The sequence below is a fragment of the Artemia sp. Qi Xiang Cuo genome, chromosome 12 (genome assembly GCF_049724085.1).
Source record: "Artemia sp. Qi Xiang Cuo chromosome 12, ASM4972408v1, whole genome shotgun sequence".
NCBI classification, from domain to species: domain Eukaryota; kingdom Metazoa; phylum Arthropoda; class Branchiopoda; order Anostraca; family Artemiidae; genus Artemia; species Artemia sp. Qi Xiang Cuo.
In genome coordinates this window covers 25,391,195-25,418,610 of record NC_142805.1, presented here as the reverse complement: position 1 = coordinate 25,418,610, position 27,416 = coordinate 25,391,195, and the positions used below count along the sequence as shown (strand labels likewise).

Below are 27,416 nucleotides of genomic sequence, written 5' to 3'. Positions count from 1 at the left end.
AATTAAGTTCCTTAATCGATTTGTAAGTGTATTTTATTCAAAGTTCCAAGTTCTAATGTCTTCCAGATTGATTTGAAAACCAAACAGCTTCTTTTATGAAAGTAAAGAGCGAAGCTGAAGCTTAAAAATAAAATTACTGTTTCGTGGTTTATGCACCGTATATCTAAAAAACTAGCTCAAATAAACTGTTTCACGATATATCCTATATTTGTAGAATTCTGAGAGCCAGCACTTTACTGAAAACAAAACCGACGCAACTTAACAGGATATTCTCTTAGGAGTAAAAAAGCCATGACTAGCTGGAAAAAAAAATTAGACTTGTTCATGCGATTCTCCATAGCTTTTCACCGGCCATGGAATCGGTTAATTTTCAGCACTCAATTTAAATTCTCTTAAAAATTCAAACAAGCTCAGTTTTCAGTAAAGCGCCAGTTTTGCAGACAAATTTTGCCTAAACTACGATGCAACAATATTTGTTCGGTTCGATTTTGCGTCACCTTCGAGGGGTTTCAGGCTCTTTTTTTCTAATTCTTAAAAATTTCTTACAACAATGACAAATCATTATTTAGTCAACCCTGAATGATGGTTAATATTTGTGCATCAGCGGTGAAAGAAAATGTTTCTTACTAGACAATATCTCATAAAATACACTTTTAAAATTCCGCTTACAATGGGCCGTGGCCCATTCTTTACTAGGTTGCAGCTACTAATGAAACAATGAAACAATTTCCCTTAAAAAAAAAAATACTAGATTTTGAACAGTAATATTACCGTTTCGCCCTCTTTTAACAAATGTGATAAAACGGTACTGGTGCACTATATGGTACACACCACTATAGACTGTATCAAAGAAACCAGTCACGAAACCCGTCAAACTGCTATTTCATTAGCAGAAAAGGGTGATTTGCTAGATAAATTGATGGCAAAGCGTGGTTTCTCAATATTTAAACGATTGTTTTTTGGGGTTTAGGAGGGAGAAAGGTACCTTGGTCAGGTTAGGTTACTTATTTAATATATTCTATGCTTTAACCCCCCCCCCCCCCCACTAATGTGCAAATATATGGCCCAAATTTGTTTCTAAACTATTATATATTCATCCTATTTTATTTTATTTTCATTTACCAAACTTGACTTATTTCATGTGTACCATATAGGGCACCAGTACCGATAAAACATCTAATTCTTAACTCGCTCACAAGCATAGCCTCATTAAATGTCCTTTTATAGTCTCCTTTAATTTACTCTAAAGCTTCCTTTACGATTTCACTAGATTATTTGAACCGTTTTTCATCCCTTTTTCCCACACGATCTGCCGTTTTATTTAGCAGCGGTAGCGGAAATCTTTAGCCCAAAGTTTTTGAAAACAAAACACGCTGGGAATTAAACAAAAAGGACTTTGAAAGAAATTTTAACCAACTAAGAAAGCTCAGATTTCAAACCAGTTTCAATATCAAAGAGAGTTACGCATATAATACTATGCTGTTTTGTCATTTTTTAAAGTTAAAAGACAAGCCAAACTATGAAATACTATTCAAACTCTGGAAACTACCTAAGTATTTCAACATTACATTACTCCCTTGCAAAATTATTTTAACCCACCAGCCAAAATTCTGGATATATGCCAAGTGTTATTTCTCTATAGCTAGGCCAATTATAAAAAGAAAATCCCATTATCCTTCTTCTCAAGGCCGTACCCAGGATTTTTTTTCGAAGGGGGTTTTACTCAAAGATTTTTTTCAGGGGGGGGGGGGTTCTTAAAAAAAACATACAAAATTTTTTTATATCCATTTTTGTTACGTTTTTACGAGTCAAAAAAAATTTCGAGAGGGGGTCAAACCCCTAACCCCCCTCTGGGTACGGCCTTGCTTCTTCTTAATAACGTCGTTTCTCCCTAATCTTCACTGAATACTTCCCAGGATATCATAATCTGTTGTTCTGGGTCGGAACAGGTCTAGGTACTTTTGTCTTATAGCCAAGATTTTGTATCGCGAACATGAAAAATAACCGGTTTTCAGGGTCTTTATACCAGACAATATTAGCTTCGGCTAAGGTGGGAAACTACATTGTAGCTATATTTTAATAAAATATTTAGTTGGTATTTTGGTTAGCTTAGGCTAGGTTAGTTTAGGTTACGTATTTATTATAATGCGGTCTGGGCGCCCCCTTCCATAATTCTTTGTAGTAGTTTTCATAATTTTGTTGACAAAGTATTATATTTTCATCCTATTTCGTTTTATTTTATTAGTAGTAACCAAACTTCCCTTTTCGACAGAACTTGAGTGGGGTGGCTATAAGACACAAGTACCCAGGTCTCTTATTAACATACTCACTCCTGCATATCACTCACGCTCTTAAGTCACATTTACAGCTTACGTTTAATTGATCGACATTTTGCTATTCTTTACAGGGTAACTCCCAGGAACCTATATCTTATCCTTATCCTTCTTTCAACTAACAGGTCTTCACTCACAGCTGGTCTATTTTCATTAGTAAGATTCCCAGTTTTATTAATTACTTGTAGGTATGCAGTGGCGCCAAAACAAAAACTTGTAAGACAATACGAACAAGTTTTTTTTTTAAATGATTCCAAATCTTGGGGACAATTGCCCCTCTTGCTCCCCCAACAGGACCCCCTGATGGTATGCCACTAGGATCAACCATTAGTAGGTAGCTACTAGAGACCTGCCATAGCTGCAGCTGTAGCTGCAACTAGCAGAGAACGAACCACAGCCAATAGTAACAAAAAAAAAACACGTTTTGATATTTTATTAAGAAATTCATTCCTGCCAATTCATTCCAAATCATTTTTCATTTACTATGAGTAGGTTCGGACTCCGACTTACAGTAGTATATTTGACCATAGTCAAGTTAACTGTAGTCCTGACAAGGTTCGAACGGCAAAAGTTTGCTTTTTAAGTATGGCAAAATGTTAGAAAACTCTACATCAAGCCTTGGCAACTTTTTCAAATTTTAATACGGATTATGTAGTTCAACTACAGTCAACTGAAGTCCAAAATCCAAAAGGACTTTAATGTTTTTTAAAGAATGAAGTTGGTTAAAGAGGAACTTGCTACAGTAGTAAGTTCTAATCAGTCCAAACAGATGTTGACTGGTGAAAAGTAACTTAGTAAACGACGAGCTTCAAATAAAACACGTAACGCGACACCTAAATTAAAATATACTGGAATAATTGTGTAAAATGTGTATTGTTATGTACAGGATAGAAAAAAAAGAAAGAGACCAGATTCTGCAAAACTTTTGAGGTGAGATTATCCCATCAGAATTTGCGACCACGTTTTCAAGAATTTAGTCTACTACTTTGTTTGCTTTTATAGTTGTAGGAAATAATGGCGAAAATAATTTTGCCTTGATTTTGCTAAACTCTTCAAATTGCAAGTACGATGTCAGAATTTAAAAATGTTACCGGTTGACTGGTATAACATGGTACAGGCGTAAAAGCCAGAATACGCCGGAAATCCGTTTTCCCAACAAAAATGCACCGCAAATTTAACAAAAAAACAAATCGCGTTGAGAATTCCACTGAAAAGAAGAGTCCAATGCGCAACCACCTCGAAAAGTGCCTAAATAACAAAAACACTGACAACAGTGTTAAGAGAAGTTATACCATTCAACATACAGCAATTATCCAGAGACGACAGTGCTCCATAAAGTCAGAAACGGCCAATGACCTTATACTTATGCTTAAGGCGGTTAGGTACTAGTGCATTAGATGGCCACTTTTATATACTATGCAAGGAAACCAGTCATGCAATGACGAAACCCGCCAGAGACCGGTTATTTTCAAAGAGACCGCTATTAAGAAATAGAATGCAGAGTAGTCTTAATTGCGTTTACAATATTTAAACTGTTGTTTTTTGGGGTTTAGGGGGGGGGGGGTACCTAGGTTAGGTTATGTATTTAATATATGCTATGCTTTAAGCACATTAGGGGGGGGGGGGTAAAGCTTAGCGTACATTAAATACGTAACCTCACCTAGGTACCTTTCTCCCCCCTAAACCCCAAAAACCACCATTTAACATCGTATACGCAATGAAAACCCCGCTATCATTGCCTACTCTAAAGCGGTTAACACGTCAAAAACGGGTTTTATCATTGTCTACTCTATAGCGGTTAACCCTAGAGGCCCATATAATGGGAAACTACCTTTTATTTCATTAGCATTTACCAAACTTGACTTTAGAAGTGACCTTCTAATGCACCAATACCGGCGGTTATAATCCTCAAAACAAAGTCTCACGGGAGACAAGTTTTGTGAGCCCCGAAGAACACAAACGCAGATACAACTTTTTCATTTTTTTCGAGCCGGGGGTGAGGGGAACTTCCACCTTTATTTGCACGTATCGGGTGATGGGGATGCTTTTGCTTATCTTAGCCCTAGAACTTTGAATTCTACGATTAGACCACACAAAAGCTAAAAAAACATTTTTTGGAAAAAGATACATCCTGAAAGAACCGATAAGAGAAATGTGCAAATACTAACAAGAGAAAATATTTATGGAAACTTTATACAACTCACTCGTCCAATAAGTTCTTCTCCGTATCACAATCATCGTCTGATTCTGTTTTAAACACAACTTTATGTGATTTTTTCTTCATAACTGAGTCAATCCAACATACATTTATCACTAGACATCACAAAGTTCTGTATAAAAGTGAGCCTTTTTTTTAGTACTTCCCACGAATCTGGTCAGATAAGAAAAAGAGACCTTACCGATAATTTTATCACCAGATAAAGTAAGCAAATACGAAGAAACGCAAACAAAAAGGGATTATTTCAAAAGCCTTGTTATAGATAGAAGATTAAAAGACATTCTATGTAGAATCTCAATAAATCCAATGCCAAGTTTTTTGATACAAGACAGAGGTGCGTTGAAGCACCGGAACAGCATTCCGATACTGCTTTTTTTACGAAAAAACTAAATATCGTAATTAACGCGATATGTGGAGATAATATTTAGTTCAACTGTCTCTTTATAAGAACGATGGTATTTAAGCCTTAAAAGTACTTGTTAATATACAAAACACACCCAAGCAGTGAAGTTAGGTTAATCCAAATGAAATATAGCCTTCATATAACATCAACTTTATATAATAATATAATTTGGGCTATATATTTGCACATAAGGGAGGCGGGGGCATAAAGTATAACCTAAAAAATATACCCTCCACCCCTAATCTGCTAATATATATCCCAAATTATACAAGTCCAATGCATTCCGTCTAGGTTTATTACATTGTATCATCCGTCAATGGTTTTTGTAGCTATAAAACCAGTTTTCTGAGATCTAACCTAAGCATAATTCTTGAGTGTGTTCCGTATTATTAAGAAGTACCCAAAACTATTCTAGTTCGTGCTAATTGTCACTTGTTTTCTCGAATTATGTACGCATAATTAAGTTTGTAGCTGTTTCGACGGACTTTACCCCCCAACCCCAGAATAAATTCCTAGGCATCCCTGAAAAGGGTAACATGACTTAAAATACTTAAAAAAGAAAAAAAAAAAAACGTCACGATAAAATATTTTCCAGGACTTGATGAGGAAATTAGGCATAGTATAGTGGAAGGAATATACAAGTTAGTCACAGCTCTTCTTCTTCTTCAAATCCAAGAACTAACCTACTAAGACCTTGTGAGCTTCGCTTCAGGTTATTTTAAACTTGTATAAAGTGGCGGGGGCTAAGATCTTTTCATTATGACCAGCAAAAAATAGCTACAATCACTGAGGAATCATGTCCTAAAGTTTCTTAATAGAGGGTTATTGAGTTTGAAAATAGTCAGTTCTGGCGATTATTTCACGTTAATCACGAAACAACAGTATAATGATAAATCAGTACTTCTACTATCCCCGAATGAAAATTGAGCTTCAAGAAATATCCCAAAAATTAATGTTCGTAGTAAGAACGTTAACATGACATGCAAATCCCTAATTTTTTGAAGGAAATTCAGGAAAAAGTCAGAAAATTCAAGGTTAGCGAAAGTACTGTGGCCAATTTTTTGTGGCAATTGCGACATGCAATACTGTAAGTCGGATTTAAAAACTCAAAAAATAAGAAAATGCTTAAAAATAAGCATTGACAATATCTGTATCTGATAGAGGGGCATAGTGTTAAAAACAACAATTCAGTTATGACTAAAATGTTTGTACTGATAAAAAAAAACTACAGCTTCCCGAGGAGACTTCCCGCTTACCTCCTCTGTAGAAAGCGTCTTATTTTTTATGCCAATACAAACTTTAAAATTGATAGAGTATACAATTTATAATGCATATAGAAAACACAAAAATATTTCCTCAGATTTATGAAGAAACAAAAAGGCTCATTTTTTGTCACTAAGGCTTACTTTTTTTATGAAATCTGAGCTTCCTCGCTTCTCCTTCCCACGCCCTTGTTTTAATCACTTGGACAAGAACTCAGGAAAGTACAACTTTCCATCAATAGGAAATGACTTGGAGATATGCTCAGTAAACACCTCTACTTCTTAATCAATTGTTGATCCAGGTAGGGAGGTGCAGTGAACGAGGAAACTCCTACGAGCATTTATCGAATCTGTCGATCACTTCTAAGCTTAAGTGAGCACAATTGTTTTTTGAGATTTCCACTCAAAAACTTACTACGATTACAACCTCATTTCACTTTTAAAATCGAAACCTTTTTACGAAAAAGGACCCGAAATTACAATTCAATTGGTTATTCCTAGGTCAATAGTATTTGCTCAGATTAATTATTAATTTTAATTAAATTAATTAATTTACAACAAAAATCTAGTGTCAAAAAGTTGCGTATAAAACCATTCCGCTTTTTTTTTTTATCTTACTTAGTAGGCTACAAAAAAGTCCAGGGTGCAAAAATAAATCTTAGAGTGCTACAAAATCTAGAGGTATTTTTTCATTTTACAATCTCCTCATCGATATAAAAAAAAACTTTAAATTTTTATTTCTCACTGTTTCCGAGGTCAAGTGTGTTAATCATGAACAAAAGAAAGAAAAAAAAAAAACAACAACAGCAATGTTGCTTCTCAAATCATCGCGTGATTTGGTACAGCCATTGATTTCCTTCGAAAACCAGCAACAACCTCTTTTACTTCCAAACAAAAAACCTGGATGCTATTTTGAAGGAAACAATAGCTTAACTATTCCTTATTTAAAGATTATAGGCTAGGGCTATTATGAGCTGCATTTGCTGACGAGAATGTTGTTAAGTAAGATTAAATAAAAAAACAAGTTTTTTTTAACTGAAAGTAAGGAGCGACAATAAATCTTAAAACGAACAGAAATTATTCCGTATATGACAGGGGCTGTCCTCTCCTCAACGCCTCACCCTTTACGCTAAAGTTTTGTATTGTTTTAAAAAACTGAGTTGTGAGAAAGAGTCACACTTTAGCGTAAAGAGCGAGGCGTTAAGGAGGGAACAGCCCCTGTCATATACGGAATAATTTCTGTTAGTTGTAAGTTAATGTCGCTCCTTACTTTCAGTTAAAAAAAACTTCTTTTTTTTTTATTTCATTTCTGAACGTTTTTGAATTAATGCAGGTTTTGATTTTGGCTCACTGTACATGAATCATTAAAAGTAAATTTGCATATTAATTTTTTTTTGGCAAAATGACTTTCTCGAAAGTTGTTTAATTTTATTTACGGACGTTTTTATTAGTAATAAATATACGTAACATACGAATTAACTTACGTAAAGAACTTGTATATTCGTATATTTTTATTACGTATATTAGGGGATCCACCCCCTAGTCTATACCTCGCTCTTTACAATAAAGTTCGATATTGTTTCCAATTATTTAAGAATGACCCCTTAATCACAAAGGCCGTTAATTAGAATAAATAGCTCTTATGAAAGTACTAAAAAAACTTTAGCGTAAAGAGCGAGGCATTGACTAGGGGGCGAACCCAATCATATACGTAATAGTCTCTGTTCGTTTTAAGTTTTGATGTCGAAAAGTTTTCAGTTGAAAACTTTTTTTTTTTTTTTTTTTTATTTAATTTATGATCGTTTTTTTAAATTAATCTGGGAAATCCGGCGCCCCCTTCACAGCAATGTCCCTTCCCCCATTAAAACTTCCTCCGTAGAAAGATCCTTCCACGTAACCCTCGACCCACCTGCCCCCCCCCCACTACCAGAAAAAATCCCCCTGAAAACGTCCGTATACTTCCTAATAACCAATACTATGTAAACATTGGGCAAAGTTCATAGCTTGTAGCCCTTTCCCCGGGGACTTTGGGGAATTAAGTCATCGTCAAAGACATAGTTATTATGTTTTTCGACCCCGTTGAACAAAATGGCTATCTCAAAATTTTGATCGGGTGACTTTGGGAAAAAAATGAGCGTGGGAGGGGGCTTAATGGAAACTTAAAAAAGATAAAAAAAAGAAGAAGAAAAAAGCATATTAGGCTACACACGTTTCCATTAAAAAAAAACATATTGCATACAAAAATATAATCTTTTTTATCCTTTCCTTTCTTTACAACATTCGACGTGACTTCTATTGACTAGATATGAAAACCCCGAAAATTATTTTCCGTAAATAAGAAGAGAGAATGTGTTATGTCAGAACACAAGCAACCACATGTGACTTAGTATACATAAGAGTAGTATATGTAAGTATATACCTTATACATAAGTATAAGTAGTATAAGTAGATATAAGTATAAGTAGTATAAGTAGAGTAGTATAAGTAGTATATACCTTATACATAAGGTAGTATATGTAAAACATCAATAGGAGGATCAATTTTGAACTTAACATGGGAATCAGTTACAAATACAATGTCTTAGGATTAGACAGTCCATTCGTTTTCCAAACAAAAGCTTTGTAAATAGAACACAAGAAGGAAAGAAAAACCAAGGGGAATGCCAAAACATTCTTCATAAAAAATTAGTTTCTGGGAAATCACTTAAGGATGTAAACATTCGAGGTCCATTTAGGGGAAGACACACTCCTATGATGATAGATGAGGCATAGCTTATACTAATGGACTTAACAAAGCAAAAATCAATCACATGGACTTAAACTACTCCATTGTTTTCCCAGGACTAAGGCTGGGCCTACTCATGGTCAAAACAAAGAATTCCTCAGATCCTGTGAGCAAAACTGTGTCTATATTATATATATATATATATATATATATATATATATATATATATATATATATATATATATATATATATATATGCGTGTGTGTGTGGTACTTGTTACAGCAAAAGCACTTTGTTTTCTCCCTGTATCTCTGTGTCCACTCGGAGATAATCAGCTTAGCCTGAGACAGATAAACTACTATGCAGGTATATTTTAGTCAAATATTTAATATACAGTTGGTATTTTGGCTAGGTTAGGTATTTAATATAATGTGTTCTGGATGGCCTGCTTTCCATAATTCTCTGTTGTAGTTTCCATAATTTTATCACTAAAGTATTAGCCTATAAATCATCCAAAAAATATAATTTTTGATAACGATTAGTATATAAAAAGAATTAGCTATTTATGCCGATTCCAAATATATAAAGCTCATAAAGTTTAATGTTTACATCAAACGAGAGGAGCCTGAGAAAATTTTCCTGATTTTCGAAAAATGGGGAAAACACCCCCCAAAAAGGATAGTGACCTTAATGAAAATCACACCATCAGATTCAGTATATTATACAACCCTACTGTGGAGGTTTTAAGCTCCTATTTGCAGAATTGTGAAGAAAGATCAGGGATGGGTGTTTGGCAATATTATCCAAATCAGTCGGTAAAATGACCATTCAATCTGTAAAATCCATTGCCCCCTCCCAAACCTTTTTTCTCGTGACGCCACTTGTCAGTGCCAAACTATGTTCCCGGGAAGTAATTACTCGTACTTCTTAATCCCAGCCTGTTATCTCTGTGCACTTCCATCATGGGACAACTTTTCTACAGTTACTACTAATTTCATATTTTCCAATTTTTATACCCTTTGTCTTACCGTGCTAAGATAATTCAACCCCGTCCCCCAAACACGAAAAATCAATGAAATAAATAAAAGCGTAAAAATAAATACGATATGATATTCTACACCACACATTCAAACTATATTTTGGAACATTGGTAGTACATTCAAAAATTCCTTCTTCTCTTCACTATTTTTATTTGTCATAATTTCTCTTTGGCCTCTCAATTTTACATGACGGAGGAATCTTCCAAGAGGGGACTTTCCAGGGGGGGGACAATTTTCTGGGTTGGAATTTTCTGAAGGGAGGGGGAAAGTTATTTTCCGGGAGGAACTTTCCACGGGATGGAATTTTCCGGGGAAAATACGTCTAGCACCGTTACATTAACATCCAGACAGGATAGCTCTTATTTCAGGCTTCCGAATTTTCGGAAAAAGAACCTTAATCCTCGAATCATAAAATGTCTGGCTCAACGAGCAAATAAACGCTCAAATGGGGATAAGTCCATTTATTTAGACAGTGAAAAAAGGTACAAAAGTCCAAATATTTCGATCACACATACTGCGATCGTCAACGGTAGAAATCTTCAGTATTTCTACTAATGACCATCGCTGTATATGTGACCAAAATATCTATAAAAAAAATGTACCTGTTTTCACTGTCTAAATAAATGGACTTATCCCCATTTGAACGTTTATTTGTCCGTCATAGAAAAGCAGTGTGGTCTAGGAAAAGGGTACCTAATTTAAGGTATTCCGTCGAAAATGTGTGGCTCAACCATAACTAGAATTGAACAAATAATCCTAAAAAACGGTTTTTTACCCATCAAAGCTAAGGAAACATCGACGCGTAAAAAGATCCACATTCTAAAGTCATTCTCCCTCTGAAACGAGGAGCTGGAGTCAAATGAATGCTAAACAAAATCCAAAAGGAATTGGAATGTTCTTCAAATTTGTGAAGCCTCTGAATTCCATTTAAAAACTAACTACAGTCGCATTGACTACAAAATAGGGAGCATGGTTGCCATGTTCAATAGGAAGTCTAAAGAGTAGTGCTGCTTGGAAACCCAATTAATTTCTTAGGATGAGGCAGGATTATTGATTTCTATTCAAACTGACTGCAGCCTCATTTTATTTCCAAATAAGAAATTTTGTTGCTATTTTCAAGGGAAGAAGTTAGGTTAGCTCATTCGCTACATGTCTATTGGTTATTCATAGTTTGATAGCTTCTATTAGAGGTCATTTATTAAACCGATTAAAATTTATTAATTTATTAAACCGATTGGTTTCAAATAGCTGCAAATGGTTTCGCTTCTTTTTACAGTAGGATAGTGGAAAAAGATATTTTTTTTCTATAAAATCATTAATTCCGCTAACTCCTGAGAAATTAGTATTACCTTATATCGATACAAAGTTTCAAATTTTTATGTTTAAATGTTTCTGAGCTTAAGAACTCTGATGACGAGCAAACAATCTACAAAGGCAAAAGTGCTGCAACGCAACATAATTAAACAACTTTTAATTATGTACCGCCACTGATTTCCATTCAAAAACTAATTAAAACATTCTTTCACTCTCACATACAAAACATGTTGGCCACTTCGGTACTTACGTATTATACCGACCACAATGTTGTTCTTGATCTGTTTGAAACTGGTTTATCTGTGTGCAATAGGAGATAATCAGCTTAGCCTGAGTGAGATGAACTACTATGCAGGTACATTTTAATTAAATATTTAATATACAGAGTTGGTTAGGCTAGGTATTTAATATAATGCGCTCTGGGCGACCTACTTTTCATAATTCTCTATTGTAGTTTCCATAAATTTATAACTAAAGTCTTATATTTTCATAATATTTTGATATATTTTATTATTATAAACCTAACTTGGCTTCTTGAGTGTAGTCGGTATAATACGTAAGTACCGTGACTTTCAAAACAACAAATTAAGTTAGCTCAATTAGCCACATATACATTGGTTATTCTTAATTGAATAACATATACTTCAATTACTTTGATTAATCAGAGTTCGGTGTAAAATAGTTACATATTCAATCGTTTCGTTGCCTTGTTCTTTCCTCTCTTAGTAGACTAGAGAAAAAACACAGTTTCTGGGAAGTCACTAGTCCTACAAAATTCAAAGGAATTTCTAATTCCCGTTTGACAATCTCTAAATCAATAGAAATGAATTTCTTCGAATTTTAACCCTTACTGTTCCCCGGCTAAAGAGCGCCAACCCCAAGCAAAAGATTTTCAAAAGCAGATGAGTTGGTCCGCCACACAATCGAATGTCTTTTATATTTGTATAGCCATTGATTTCCATCAAAAAATGAAATACAACCTCATTTCACTTCCAAATACAGAACCTGGTTGTCATTTTTGAAGGAAGAAATTAGGTTAAATCTCCCCTATTTAAAGACTATAGGCTCTTAAGAGCTACATTTGCTGACGAGAATGTTGTTAGGGAAGCTAAGATTTTTCTTCCTTGAACAAAAGACTACGGAAATTACTGTCGTTTACCTACATCGATTGGAACAAAAAGCAGTATTTCCATGGCATCAACACCTAAATCACTTCATTTCACAATAGGAAAAATATTCTAAATGTTGGAAATGGCTGTGTTGTTTAAACAAGTCCACGTAAAATAGTTGAGGGAAGAGAGAATCGGAATATTTTTTGTTTATTTGAAAAATTGGATAAAAGGTACTTATGTATTATACCGACCCACTCAAGTTCTTGATCTGCGTAGAACCCATTTTTCTGCTGCAATCGGTGATAATTAGCATTGTCTCAGTGAGACAAACTACAATGTAGGTATATTTTAATTATATGTTTAATATATAGAGTTGGTATTTGGGTTAGGTTAGATTAAGTTAGGTATTTAATAAAATACGTTCTGGGTGGCCTACTTTCCATAATTTTCTTCTGTAGTTTTCATAATTTTGTTACTAAAGTATTATATTTTCATCATATTGTGGTATATTCCATTGGGATTAACCTAACTTAACTTCTTGAGTGGGGTCACTATAATAGGTACCGGATCAAATATCCAGGTTATTATGCATTAACACACATTTTCTCTTAAGTTCTATAGTTTGTTTTTCCGAGAAAGGCGTTAGTAGAAATCCACTTATCTCTCCTTTTGTGCAGCTACGATAATTACTTCAACAAAATATCGAAACAGTGAATAATGGTAACGACTAAAAACTTACTATTATGAAGCCTTTAAAGTGAGGGGGCGCCCACATTCTGCCACCTGATGTATATCTTATAATGTCTCGTGTAATGCACAAGTCTGCCACGCTTAGCACAGTTCCCTCTACATTTGGCACAGTTTCCGCAACGCTTGGCACGCGCCATCTGGTGTACGTGATTTTTGAAAGTAAGCACCCTCTCGGTTTAACCAATCGTCGCATGGAAGCGAGATTGGTATATTAGGCACTTCTAAGCGAAACTGAGTTATCAGTGCCATATTGTGTGAAATGTTGTGCTTTTTCTGAATCTGGACTTTGTATTAACGTATCACATTCCCATGAAATGATACGAGTCGAAACTGTTTTGACATAACTTGCATTATTTTCATTATGTTGGAAGCGTAAATGACGTATCAGTTATGTGCTTTTAACAAACGACTTTTTGACGTACCTGCCCATTTGCCTGTACTTTTTAGAAGAAAATACTTAGAAAACGTAAAGAAGCTATGCAATAGTTTTGGCACATATTCTCGATAAAGTGTTTCAGACATTTCCTGATATTAGGAAGTTAATAACATGGTCAGATTCATGCGTTCCGCAATATAGAAACTCCATCATGAGCTACAATATGCAGATCATCGTGTTTAAAAATCTACAGGTTGAGAGAATTATTATGAAATATTGTGGGCCAGGACACTTATTCAAGAAGTAGATGCAATACACAGTGTTATTGAGAGGACATTTAAGAACTAGGAACTGTACTCCCCTCTAGACCTAGTCAAAAAATTGGTATAGTAAAGCGTCAAAATCCAAACGTGATTATTAAGTTGCAACCCTCACATTTTCTGAACTTCCAGGCATGCTCGAAAACCTATAACACATATTCAGCAGTGCCTTTCTCAAAGATCAAATGGGTCGAATTCCGCTAGAATTTCTGTAAAAGAGTATGGTACGAAGTTTTTTGCAGATAATCATTATAAAGTTGTCCAAATTGCGCCAGAGATCACCTTTCAGGGAGTGAAGCGGAAAGGCATCTCAGAGGTAAGAGTAGTTGAGAAACTCGAGGTTTCAAAGCCTATCATTTGGGTCATTAAATTGCAAGGAGACAAGATAGAAGATATAGAGCCTCTCATCCGATTTATGCCGGTTATCGATGAAAATCACTACGGAGAATTCTTCAAAAAGAACTTACCAGGGCTTGCTTCAAGGAGAGGTCGTAAAACTGCCAAAGATGTTTCAAGTACACCGGCCAGTTCCATGAACGCAAGAGTTGAGAGCTGTACCGAAGAGTAAGCTGTCACACGTCAAGGCAGGGGAAAAAAGACAGTCATAATTGTGACATTTAACTGTTCCCATTTCTTAAAAAAATTTTGCATCCATTTGTTAGTATATTATATCTGATTTCTTTAAAACTTTTACTCAGTGTGAACTCACACCTTACAGGTCAGTTTCACATTAAGTCCCATGTCTGGTGTTTAACACGCTTGAACTGGTTTTGGCGTATCTGAGAAATTGACTAACTGTTAAAACCCAATTGACGCAACGGTATTTTGGCAGTTTATTATGCCGAAACTGATTGATATTTTGCTTGGAAGTTCTCACCATTCCTTTATAATGCCATGCTTTTCAGCATGTATTTTTTTCGCATTTTTTACTCTAACCATTTCTTTTCTGCAAGGTTGCAAACATTCAAACACGTTTTTCTCGAAATTTTGTGTTCTTCACTTACGCCAATTCCGCTTCCAGGCGACGCAATGGTTAGTATTATCTAGCTTCTAGCTCTACTCTTTTCATTCTTTGTATGACGGGTTGTCAAATAAATAAACAAATAAATGGCTTGTATTTCTTTAGCCTCCATTCGCACCACAATCGCAAAAAATTAATGAGTAGATCAATCCCAGGACGTTTTTGTTACTTCGCACCGCAATTTTCGGAATTAGCAGAGTCCATGGTGTGAAGTTTTACCAAACTTACTTTCGAGATCCAGTTGACAGATTTCAACGAAACTCGGAATGACGAACACGATACGCATACCTTTTCACTACACACAATTTCCCAAGGAAATTTTCATGATTTGGTTCAATAGCGTCAGAGACGGTTATAGGGGGGGGGGGGGCAGAGAGGACAGTTGCCCCGGGTGCATAAATTTTAGTGGCGCAAAACTTCAAATAAATAATATAACTACTATGACCATTTTTCAATACTGGATCTACATTTTTATGAAAATAAAGTCGAGGGTGCAGTTGACAGTGAGCATACTTTTTACTTTGACTTAAAGCTCTTGATCGGCTGAGTCGCCAACGTAGAGAGAACCATTCGTCAGTGCCGTCAGTCTTCTCCAGACTGGTTGGTTCAGGGCGGGGGTTGTTGCTTCAGCCGGGTTGATGTTTCTGGAGGTGAGCCGATCACGGATGAAGTTCGCCGATCTGGTGCGTGGTCTCCCCCTAGGACGCCTCCAGCCGTTTGCAGCTGGGTCGAAATCGAAGATGAGCCGGGCGGGTGTTTGGGCAGGCAGGCGGAGCAGATTACCATACCAACGCACCGAGCGAGACTCAAGCTGCTCGGACAGGGGTGGGAGTTTGAAGGACCTGAGGATTTCCAAATTTCGTACCCTGTCGGGCCATCGGGAGCGTTCGATTTTTCGGAGGTGTTTCGTCTTGATGGCATCTACCTTCAGCGTCTGAGTCAGCGACCAAGTCTCAGCAGAATAGAGCATAACGCTGGCAACCGAAGCAGAATATATTCGTGCTTTGGTGAGACGGCTGATCTGGGGTTTATGAAAGACTGTTTTTAGAAGGCGACCGAAGACAGTTTGATTTTGCCGCTCTTGCTGATATTTCGGCATCTAGGCTTCCGTTTGAGCAGACAATTGAACCAAGGCTTGACTACCTCTACAGTGAGTATAAGCAAATGAATTTAAATTTTCATTTTCCCCATATTTTTATCACCATTCCTCGAAAATAAAAGTAAGTGGACCGAATTTAATTAATTTTAGCGTTTTTTGGGTACTTGAATGATATAGCGACCATACGCAAGAAGTGAGGTTAGGTTAATCATAATGAAATATACCAAAATATGCTAAAATTATAATACTTTAGTAACAAAATTATGGAAACTACAACAGGGAATTATGGAAAGCAGACCGCCCAGAACGCATTATATTAAATGTCTAGCCTAATCACCTCTATACATTAAATATTTAATTAAAATATACCTGCATAGTACTTTATCTTGCTCAAGCTAAGCTGATTATCTCCGAGTAGACACAGAAAACGGGTTTAATTGCAGATCAAGAACAAAGTGTGATCGCTATATCATACAAGTATTTTCGCTATATTTGTATTCACATTTTGTTAATAAATGAGTTTTTTTTAAATTTTGTCTGATATTTTTGAGGAGACAGGGAGGAGGCTAATCAATATTTTGCCCCGGGCGCAAAAGAGGCCAGAATTGCCACTGTGTAGCGTATACTTGTCTGTTAAACAGAACACACTCAAGAATTACACTGTGTAAAATCTGACAGAAACCGGTTTCCCTTCCTGGATCGGTTATGATTTGCTTATTTTGAGTGAGAAAACTACGATATATGTATATTTTAATTAAATATTTAATATGTAAAGGTGGTTAGGGGTTAGGTATTTAATATAATGCGTTCTGCGCGGCCTGCTTTTCACAATTCTTTTTCGTAGTTTCCATAATTCTATTTCCTAAGTATCATATCATCATCATGTTTTGGCATATATCATTAAGATTAAGCTAACTTCACTTACAAAGTGCGTTCCGTTTAACAGACAAGTACCGCGTATACTCCCCCCTACCCACACATTCTCAACCCCCTCTTAAATTCTTATGTATACCCGAGGAGCTGCCCGCTTTCCACTACCTTTTGTGCATCTTGAAGCACCACTTATTCCGACATCCGCGGCAAATCGCCTCCTTCCACCAAACAAGTCACAGCTTGTACCTGGTGTACACAATTTATGTAAGTGCACAACCCCTTGTACAACAGTAAGCACCAATTACTTTTCAAGAAACCTACTTTTTTAATCAACCAACAAGATATATAAATATGTATGTCGATATCAACAGATTTCAATAAGTCATATATAATTCATTGTCAGGTACTAAAAATCACCAAAATTTGAAGAAGACTCCTTTACTTGCCTAAGGACAAGGTGAACACATTATCCGGTGCTTTTTTATGCTCTTTCCAAATATTATAGTCGTTTCACTGGCAAGTTCAAATTAAAGTCCTGAGGTGAAACCGAATTCCTGTCACTACTTGACGAGACTAGCGATAGTGACAAAATGAATAGTACTATTACGTTCCTTATTTTATGCTTCTTTTTAATATGACTGACGTTACCCAAATCATGCATCCCCGCCCTGATGATTTCATATATAATCCTCAATAATATACTTCTTCTTTGATTATCATCTCATGATGCGCCATCTATTCTTTGTTAAAACGGGTTTTCTGAATTCTTGACTCAGGAAAACCATTGAATGAAATTTATTCAAACTTATTTCAAGTTGTTTCAATGAAATTCTTGGAATTCGGTAGCAATTTAAGCAGTGGCGCTTTTTGTGCCCGGGCAACATTTTGCGGTACTTCCTTGTTAGCCAGCACACAGTCGAGAATTTGTATCACGAAAGACGCGAACATAAGACAGTAACCGGTTGTCACGATCTTTATACCAGACAATTAGCTTCGGATCGGCGGGAAACTACATTGTAGCTATATTTTAATTAAATATTTAGTTGGTATTTTGGTTAGGTAAGTTTCGGTTTCGTTATTAATAAAATACGGTCTAGGCGGCCCCCTTCCATAATTCTTTGTTGTAATTTCCATAATTTTGTTACTATCTTCACTTGCTGAAAATATGGTGAAGAGGTATAATATCTTCCCCATATTTTGGTATATTTCATTATGATTAACTTCAATTCTTGAGTGTGTACTTGCTAACAGGAAGTACCAATTTTTCTTAGCGCCCCCTCCTCTGTCTCCCAAAAACTGTCAGGCCAAATTTTAACAGAATTTCTATTGGTACTTGTGTATTATACCCCAGTCACTCAAGTTTACCCGGTGTAAAACTCGAGAACAAACTGGTTTCTTCGTTACTGTCTTTCAGCTTAGCGTGAGACAAGACAAAAACAAGTGACAGAATAGATCAGAAACAATATGATTTGGGCTATATATTTGCACATTAGGGGGGGGGGTACAGTATTTGGACAGTTTGAAGTTAGAAAACAATTCTTACTTCATAATATGTAGAATAATTGTACCTAACACATCTTGCATGCAGACCCGCTATACTTACCCCTCCCCTCCTAATGTGAAAATATATAGCCCAAAATTGTTTCTAAAGTAACGAAGAAACCGGTTTTTTCTGGAGTTTTACTCAGTGTAAACTTGAGTGAGTGGCGTACAATACACAAGTACCTTTCCATTTATTAACAAAATGTTCATTAATTAACAAAATTTTGCATTTATTTGAATCTGACTTTTTCTTGCTTTAAATGGGAAACATATGGGAAAAATGAAAATTTCGAATTCAATTTGCTTATATCTACTGCGATCTGCTCCCTCTACTTTATTTTAATAAAAAAAAAAAATTCATAAATCACAAAATTATTATACATGTTAGATTGTTTATTTGAAATTTTGCACCACTAAAATTTCTGCGCCTGGGATAAGCGCCCCCTCTGCCCTCCTTAAAAACGCCTCTGACTTAAAGGTTTAAATAACCTTAATAAAAATAATTTTAAGAGCTTTAAATAGGATTTCCGAGTGAAAGGATTATTATATTTAAAATGTATATATGTAGAAGAACATCAGAAAGGCATCAGGCAGTGCGTCCACAACGCCCCTACGTAGGTAGTGGAATCGCCTCCAAATTTACCCCAAATGATAACTGACGAAACTGTTATTAGTATCAGAAACTGACTATTAGTGAAATAGAATTACTCAAAGTTGAGGAGAATTACTAGATGCAACTGCATCTAGAAACAAAGATACACAAATTCAAACATTACTGTAATAAAAGGTGAGAGCAAAATAGATCCAGCTCAAATCAATCCCGTTTCCTTTATCAACCAGTTCACCATCATAAACAGGGCACAATCTAATTTCCAAATCTTTGTTAAAGAACCAAAGAACAATTTTGCTTATAACAAGTATTCGTTTGATCCAACCAAAAATTGGCAATTTTAGACCCGTTCATTGAACCATCAGATGTTCATATCCACCCACGTGGTATCTGCTGCTAAAGAAATAATTGCAACTGTCAGAAAGTAAAACTAGATATATTAACATGATTATTGGCCCATTGCCATTTTTCTGCCATTCTGGATTGTACAAGATTCTTTGACGAAAGTAAATAGCAACCGTAGCCAAACTTCAAATACTAAAAAACATAAAGTACCGACCAAACACTTGAAACTTAAGAGTAAAAACTGGCGCTAGTGTCGAAAAGAAAAATCACCAGTCCCATCTAGTGTTTGGTGTCTATGTTTAATCCAAAACTACGTGCGCACTTGTCTTTTGGGGTACTTTAAAACGCAGGAGATGTAAGATAAACGCAGGGGAGGTAAAGACTATAAACACATCGATAACCCACAAGACTCGGTAAAATAGTATTGGGTTAAACACCAGTGGCGTAATTTCGTCAAAATCCTGGGGAGGAGGAAGTTAGAGCAAATTTTTCCAAATTATAAGAAATAAATTCCCAAAAATAAAGGTAAAGATATACTAACGAAAACTGACCCGTGTCTGTGGATGCTTGAATTTTGCAGGCTTATCTTTTTTGACTACATTTTTGAAAAAACTAAATTTCATCTGGGGGTGGGGGGAGTAAACCGAGGCCTGGGTGGGACAGTCGGGGCCCCCCCCCCCCCCTGTCCCATAGCAAATTAAACCCCTGGTAAACGCCGTAATATTACTATTATATTCGTACTTACAAAACATCGTCTTTGCTTTTACCCATTGTTAGCGAGTCTTGTAGCATTAAGAACATGTATTACCTATTTCTGTATTCTTTGTATGACCACTTTGAAATAAGTTCGCTATTCTAGTTGGTATCGACGTAAAGTATTCCAGCTTAGACCTAACACAGCTTTCATAAATAAGTGGAGGAGCAAACTATTGAAGACTAAAACTGGCGGATCCAGGTGGCCGAGCCCCCCCCCCCTCCCCCAACCCCCAAAGACTTTCTGGCACCCTCATTCTGTGTTTTTATCCGTTTTTCAGTCTTTTTTAAATAAACTTGTCAATTTGGTCAATTATTGGCATCCTTGTCTCATTTCTCACCTCCCAAGATTTCACTCTAGATCCGCCTTTGATAAGCAAGAACTTATACAATATTTGTGATATTAAGATAATTTTAGGTGTACACAGGTCAAAACATTAATAGGGTAGACAATTCTTCCGAAAGGTGAGGGGGAGGCTCTTCTGGATACTTTAAGCCTGATTTTAGTTTTAAAAAAAAACTCAGTTCGGGCATAAAGAACGATAATAAGACATAAAATTAATAGCTTGTTAAGTTAATTAATAACAAAACAAGTTCATTACACGAATATACTAATTGTACTAATATTAACTAATACAATTAATCACAACTATCTTTTGATCAATAATTTTTATCACTAATAATGGATTAATAATAAATAATTAATGCAATTAATATCAAATGAATAATGTTTATATTAGTAATTCTTATTAGTCGATTAATATTTTTATAACTGAAATTATTATATTGAATAATAATAATACAATTAATTAAACATAGGAGAAAGAGGACAGAAGATTAATATTACAAGCAGAAGATAACTTGTTAATCAAGAGACAGGACAAATTTTTGAGGGTCTGAAGAGGGTAAGATTTCTTTGATAACGACGCCACGTCTAGCTACTCCAATGACAAAAGTATTTTATTTTGGAAGGAGTGATTATGTTTACTGCTTCTTATCCAGATTATTTGAAAAAAACTACGTTTTCTAAAGATTTAAAGAGGCTGAGTTACAAGGTCGAACCTTAAAATGTACAGGGATTAGGAGGCACAGTTGGGGGCTGCCGCCCCCAAACCCCCGCTTTCGCAGCCTTTAAATAAAAAAAAGTTTTTTAAACTGAAAGTAAGGAGCGACATTAAATCTTAAAACGAACAGAAATTATTCCGTATATGAAAGAGGCTGTGCCCTCCTCAACGCCTCGCTCTTTACGCTAAAGTTTGACTTTCTCACAACTCTTTTTTAAACAATAAAAACTTTAGCGTAAAGAGCGAGGCGTTGAGGAGGGCACATCCCCTTTCATATACGGAATAATTTCTGTTCGTTTTAAGATTTAATGTCGCTCCTTACTTTCAGTTTAAAAACCTTTTTTTTTATTTAAAGGCTGCGAAAGCGGGGTTTTGGGGGGCGGCAGCCCCCCAACTATGCCTCCTAATCCCTGTACGTTTTAAGGTTCGAACTTGTAACTCAGCCTCTTTAACTCTTTAGAAAACGTAGTTTTTTTCAAATAATTTCTGCACGTTTTTGTACAGTTTATTACTTATTATTGCTTGACTAACTGTTAGCTGATCGTGTCAGGAGTTGAAGTTGGGGGCTGCCGCCCCCCAAACTCCCCGCTCTTGAACATTCTTGTGTTAAGGCTTTTAATTCCTGAATACTCAAATCACGTCGTACAGGGTGCCTCCTAATCCCTGTACGTTTTAAGGTTCGAACTTGTGACTCAGCCTCTTTAACAGCCCCCCAACTGTGCCTCCTAATCCCTATACGTCTTAAGGGTTGACCTTGTAACTCAGCCTCTTTAACTCTTTAGAAAACGTAGTTTTTTTCAAATAATACACATAAACAGGTTAGACATGCTTTGTTATGAAAATTGACGCGCAGATATTTTCATAACAAAGCATGTCTAACCTGTTTATCTGTATTATTTGAAAAAAACTAAGGTTTTTGTAAATGTAAATTCGGGGGATAATTTTTTCGGTCTGAAAATATCAAAAGGCCCTAACAGGTCGAATTCTGCTTCAAATGAGTCCTCATTCAACCGGATTCGTTGCCAACTGTGGCCTGTAGGCGTGGCTAAGAAAAAAAAAAGAAATGAATTTTAAGTGGCTATATTTGGTTTTTTGAAAACAGGGAAGGAGTAATCGGATTAAGCTGAAATTTCGAGGATAAGCTCCCGGGCCCTAGGAAAGCTTAACCTCTAAATTTCAGCCCAATCGGACAACGTTAAAGGGGGCTGTGGTGGGAGGGTCCAAACTTCTGGCCCAGTTTACCCCATGAAGATAAAGTCGGAGGAGGATGAAATTTTGCAAGTTTCTTAGTTTGAGCTTGGGCTACAAAATGCGATCACTGCCGTCTCTCGGCGACCTCTAGAACCTGAAATCGCTTAACATTGTGGTGGGTCGCCTCTTTATAGAGGCACAAGTGTGCCTCCTTTATTAGGTTAATCAAAGGGTAGCAACAAAATAGCAACCAAGAAGTAATCGATATTTGGGTAAAGTACATGCTTAATAAACAATTGTTATACGAGCAATACCTGGTATGATAAAGAAAACGATTCCAGTGTAGGTTGATTTAAATATATTATCCAGCCTTACATAGTAGAACGGTCAGCAAAAAAAGACCGTTGGCAACAGAAACCAAACTCTTAATAAATATATGCACAAAAAATTAGTTTTTATAGTAATTCATAATATGTAAGATCTCTATAGTATAGTTTCCCATCAAAATTTATTAGCATATTAAAATTTGTACAATTTTAGAAAAGGGGGAAATATCTTCAAAAAGGGGGGCTACCTCAATTAAAAATCACCATCAAGTTAAGCATACCCGGGAAACATGAAGTGGAAGCTTCAAGTCAATATCCACAAAATACAAAATTCTGAATTTTTCCTCGACAAAGATAGTCAAGTATGTGTCCATTTTATTCTTTTTTCACCTTTGATGATCCCATCGAATCAGTCGCAGGGTTGCCACCCGGTAAAAAAAAATCACAAGATTTTAGCATTTTTTGGTTGATTTTGTGATTTTCTTCAATAATCTAGTGATTTATGTGCTGATTTAGTGATTATTTTTGAAGCACTATAAAAACACTAAAAATAGTGATAAATCACCAGGAGTGAAAACCCTGATCAGTGGTGATAGGGTAACGGACTCATTTGAAGTAAAATTTAAAGCTGTAATGCCATATTTGAGAAACAAAAGAGATCGTGTCATAGCAAAGTGCTAATTTCCGTCATTGTTTGTCCATACTCTCCAGAGGCGTTTAAGGGGGAGAGAGGGGATACTAATTTTAGGAGTGCAAAATTTCAAATAAATAATCTAACGGCTATAGTCATTTTGTAAATTTATTTTTATTAAAATATAGTCGAGGGAGCAGTTAATAAAATAATTATTAATTAATTCATAAAATAAAAATAAATTAAGAAATAAAAAGCAATTAACTAATAATAATTAAATATCCAAATAAACAATTAAATTCATTAAACTGAAATAATTAAATAATTGGTACTGTTCTAATATTTGTGCAACACGCGAGAAATGAAATTCGGTTAGTGCTAATGAAATAAAACAAAATATGAAGAACGTATAATAGTTTATAAACAAATTAGGCTATATATTTGCACATTGGGGGAGGGGGAGGGGGAGTAAAGCATAGCATGTATTAAACACGTAACCTAACCTAGACTAGGTTTTTTTCCCCTAAACCCCAAAAAACTAAAGGTTAAACATAGTTCCCAGAGTGAGAAACCCCTGAATACTTGTTTATACAGCATTAGGAAGCGTCAGATCTTTGCTTCTTGTCGAGTGGATGCATCGCGTGTTTTACAGATATTAGAACACCAGATAATTTTGTAATAAATGAAAATTTTGTTATTGGCCTGAAAATTTTTGGGAGATAGGGGAGGGAGGGCTAATCAGGATTTTGCCCCGGGTGCAAGAGAGGCCAGAACCACCACTCATGCCCTCCCCCTCTTAATCCCGAAATTATTCATAGTACAAGTTAAAAACGGGAGAATATTCAAAAGATGCAAAACACGAACAATTATTTCACCCATAAATAAAATGAAAAAAACTAACGATTTTTGAATGGTTTTAGGGCTTTCAATGGCTCTTAACCGTGTATGGATTGATAATATAGTTAAATCAATATATATTCGAATAACATTTATTTTTGAAACGCGATATAACTGTTTTTATGTCCAATTATTAATGAATATGAGGTATGTACTTCACATATAATTAGTTTCAGGACTAATTGTTACTGCAAACCACAGTTTATATAATTATCCAGTAAGTTTACCGCAGATGATTTCTGGCTCTTCATTCTCGGTGCGAACAAAAAGCTCCTCCCACTTATTTGTGCACTTATTGTCCATTTATTGGTGAGTCGGCCAAGTGGTTTTGTCAGTACTTGTTCTGTAGTTGATTATTCTTTGTCTACCCGTGAAAAGATTTAATGCCGCTTATGTTTATACGTTCTCTGGAGCACTCGCACCTCGGTCCGGGTTTTTATTATGGGTGAGATAGGGAAAGATCATACTGGATACTGCTAATTATATAAACTGTGCTGCAAACAAACAAAGTTTTGGTCATTTTCTTTTGGATATTTCGATTAGATTAAGGAATTATTTAAAACATACAAGGTTTTATTTTCCTGATGCTTCACTAATTAAAAGTCCGCCGACTCTTAACATGAAAGAGCTTTGAATAATGTTGGCTTTTCGTGCCAAAGTATGAGAATTTTGGCACTAATTATTTCAATAGCACGCAACAGACTATTGAGTCATTGTTTCCCATATTAATTCTTGAAAATTAAATATTGTAATTGGAGATCAAAGAGAACCAGTGATTTTTGGCTTTCAAATCTCTTCTTGAAAAGTATTACTGTTCCGTGATAAAGCTCACTTACAAGAAATAAAATCTCCCGACTTGAAAAAAGATTAGTCGACTAGGAAAACATTCGGACTTGCCGCTTTTTTAAGTCGAGGGAAAGTCAAGCTTATTGTCGCTCAACCCTGATGTTGCATTAATGTAAACATTTCTTGAAGAAAACATGCTATAGTAACAAAATAAATAACATGATGGTACTGCTGGAATCCAAACGAAAGTATTAAAACCAATGCCGTATCCAGGGGAGGGGGTTCAAAATTCTCCCCCGAAATGCTTTTCGACTCGTAAAAACGCAACGAAAATGAATTTAAACAAATTATTTATGCATTTTTTGTACTCCCCCCCCCAGAAAAAAATCCTGGATACGTGCTTGATTAGAACTGGTATGTGCGTTACAAAATGCACCTGCCGTTATGACTTATCCCGTTTCATATAAAATAATGTACCTAGGTACATATACAGGGATTTTTCGGGGGGGGGAGAGGGAAATATTAAAAGTCGTTTCTGGGCGGCCCAACAGTGAAGAACAAGTTGTGTTTGATAATTTGAATATAAAGTATCGAAGGATTCATGAGAAGGTCGAGCCTAGATCCCCCCCCCCAAAAAAAAAACTCCCAGAATGTACCTGTAACTAGCCAGCCGCCAGTCCATCAGTGCTGTCTTATTGATTTGCAATTTGATGTTCTAATAAAAATGTCCGATGAAATATGGGCGAAATAATAGAAACACACAAGTTCAACCTTTAAGGGACAGGAGGGTTGCAGCTCCCTTTATCTCTCGCTTTGCGCAGGGCGAAGTCAAACATTAAGGCCATAAGAGGAGCATGAAGATCTTCCAGAGAAGATGAGTATAATGTGTCTTAATAAGTGAGTCTTAAACCGTGATCATCAGACTTTTTACCAATTTTGACTGTGTCCCTAGTGGACCCCAGGAAGTTCATAGAGAAGGGGAGAGGATATTATCTCCACATAAATACATTTGCCTTAGTAGACTTAATTCTCCTATGAATCTTATTTGCAACCTGTTTCCTACCCTAAACTGTAGAAAGGTTCAAACTCACAGGAACACAAGTCCAGGCGTATTCATACAAAAGATCCAAAAGCCATTCTTACCCGTGCTATAAGCAAAAAAAAAAAAAAAACATTAAACAAGAAAATAAACTATTTTTATAAGTGTTACAATTTAAGAATTATGACAATTGCATTCACAGATAATCCTGAAAATTTCCGAATGATTAATAAAAAAATTTCCAAGTGCAAAAAAAAAAACTGAAACAACATGTGCAAGTTGCCTTATTTTAAAAGTGTCCTGAACTGAAAGCTATTAGCAGTTTTCTATGCTCCGGAACACAGAATCCCTGGAAAATTACCAGCCAAGATAGAAAAAATTCCAGTTAGGTCAATAAACTCATCAACTTAACTAGCTGGCAACACCTCAAACTTTTTTCATTTCATTAATCTGCAGAGCGATTCCTGAAAATAGCCAATTCTAACCAGGGTTGTAGCCTTAATTTCATTTGGGATGGGGTCCCAACTAAGTGAAAGCTGTTTGTAAAGCCATTTTACCACAAACAAGTTATATATCTCCATATATTTCTTCGTCCTTTGGACGTCCTCTCATCTAACATATCATTCGAATTCGTAGCTACTTTGCTGAAGGTTTCTTAGAGAATTTCTCAACCCCCAGTTAGTAAGAAATTCAGCTAATATACAAATTAGTCTTGTAGAAAATCAGCGCAAAGAACAAAATATGGTACTGGCACAATATTGTAATAGAATGTGTCTTATTCCAAGTAAATCTTGACAACAATTTTATTTGCTGTGCATTACTAAACGAATCACCAATAAATGTGAAACTTGGCATGTGTGTATGGTGGGAGAGGAGAATAGAATTGAATAATAGTTCACTTATGACATATTTAGGTGGCGTAGTAACTATCGAGTCTGCTTTACACGCAATAGATCGATCTATGGTTCGATCCTTGATAGAACCATTTTTTTACGTTTTGCTTTTGCGACAGAAAACAGTAGGAAATGACAATCAGGTTGTTCTTTATTTCTGGAGAAACAAAATAACTCCACCATTTAAATCCGTGCCTACATTACACCAGTAAAAATAATGAAAAGTGTTTAAGTAACAACATTCCTTACTAGTGAAATCAGTTTCTTTGGTGTTGGACAAGGTTCTAAAATGTTGCACTGAGGTTCTAAAATGGTCCTTTGGGAACAGCAACTGAAGTCAGACGAACCCTCAACTCAAGACATGAGAATCTGTAGGCGGTCCTAACATAAGGGTAGCCAATCATTACTATTGTCAAATGTTAATGGAAGGGATGTAAGTCACCATTAATTAGTGAGTGATTCATGATTCATCATAATGTTCAGTCAAAATTCA

General features: G+C 35.7%; 1 protein-coding gene across 4 annotated transcripts in view; it reads right to left on the bottom strand.

Annotated features, from left to right (window-relative positions):
• LOC148945921 (uncharacterized) overlaps nucleotides 1–27,416 on the bottom strand; it is a 79,816-nt gene that overhangs the window by 38,681 nt on the left and 13,719 nt on the right. For all 4 annotated transcript variants that reach the window (XR_016142510.1, XR_016142508.1, XR_016142509.1 and 1 more), the window contains exon 2: nucleotides 4,538–4,704. Coding sequence is in view for 1 of the 4 variants with exons in the window: in XM_089097779.1 (XP_088953905.1) it covers nucleotides 4,538–4,617 (80 nt within the window). In the remaining 3 variants the exon portion in view is untranslated. The remainder of the gene's footprint in view (nucleotides 1–4,537; nucleotides 4,705–27,416) is intronic.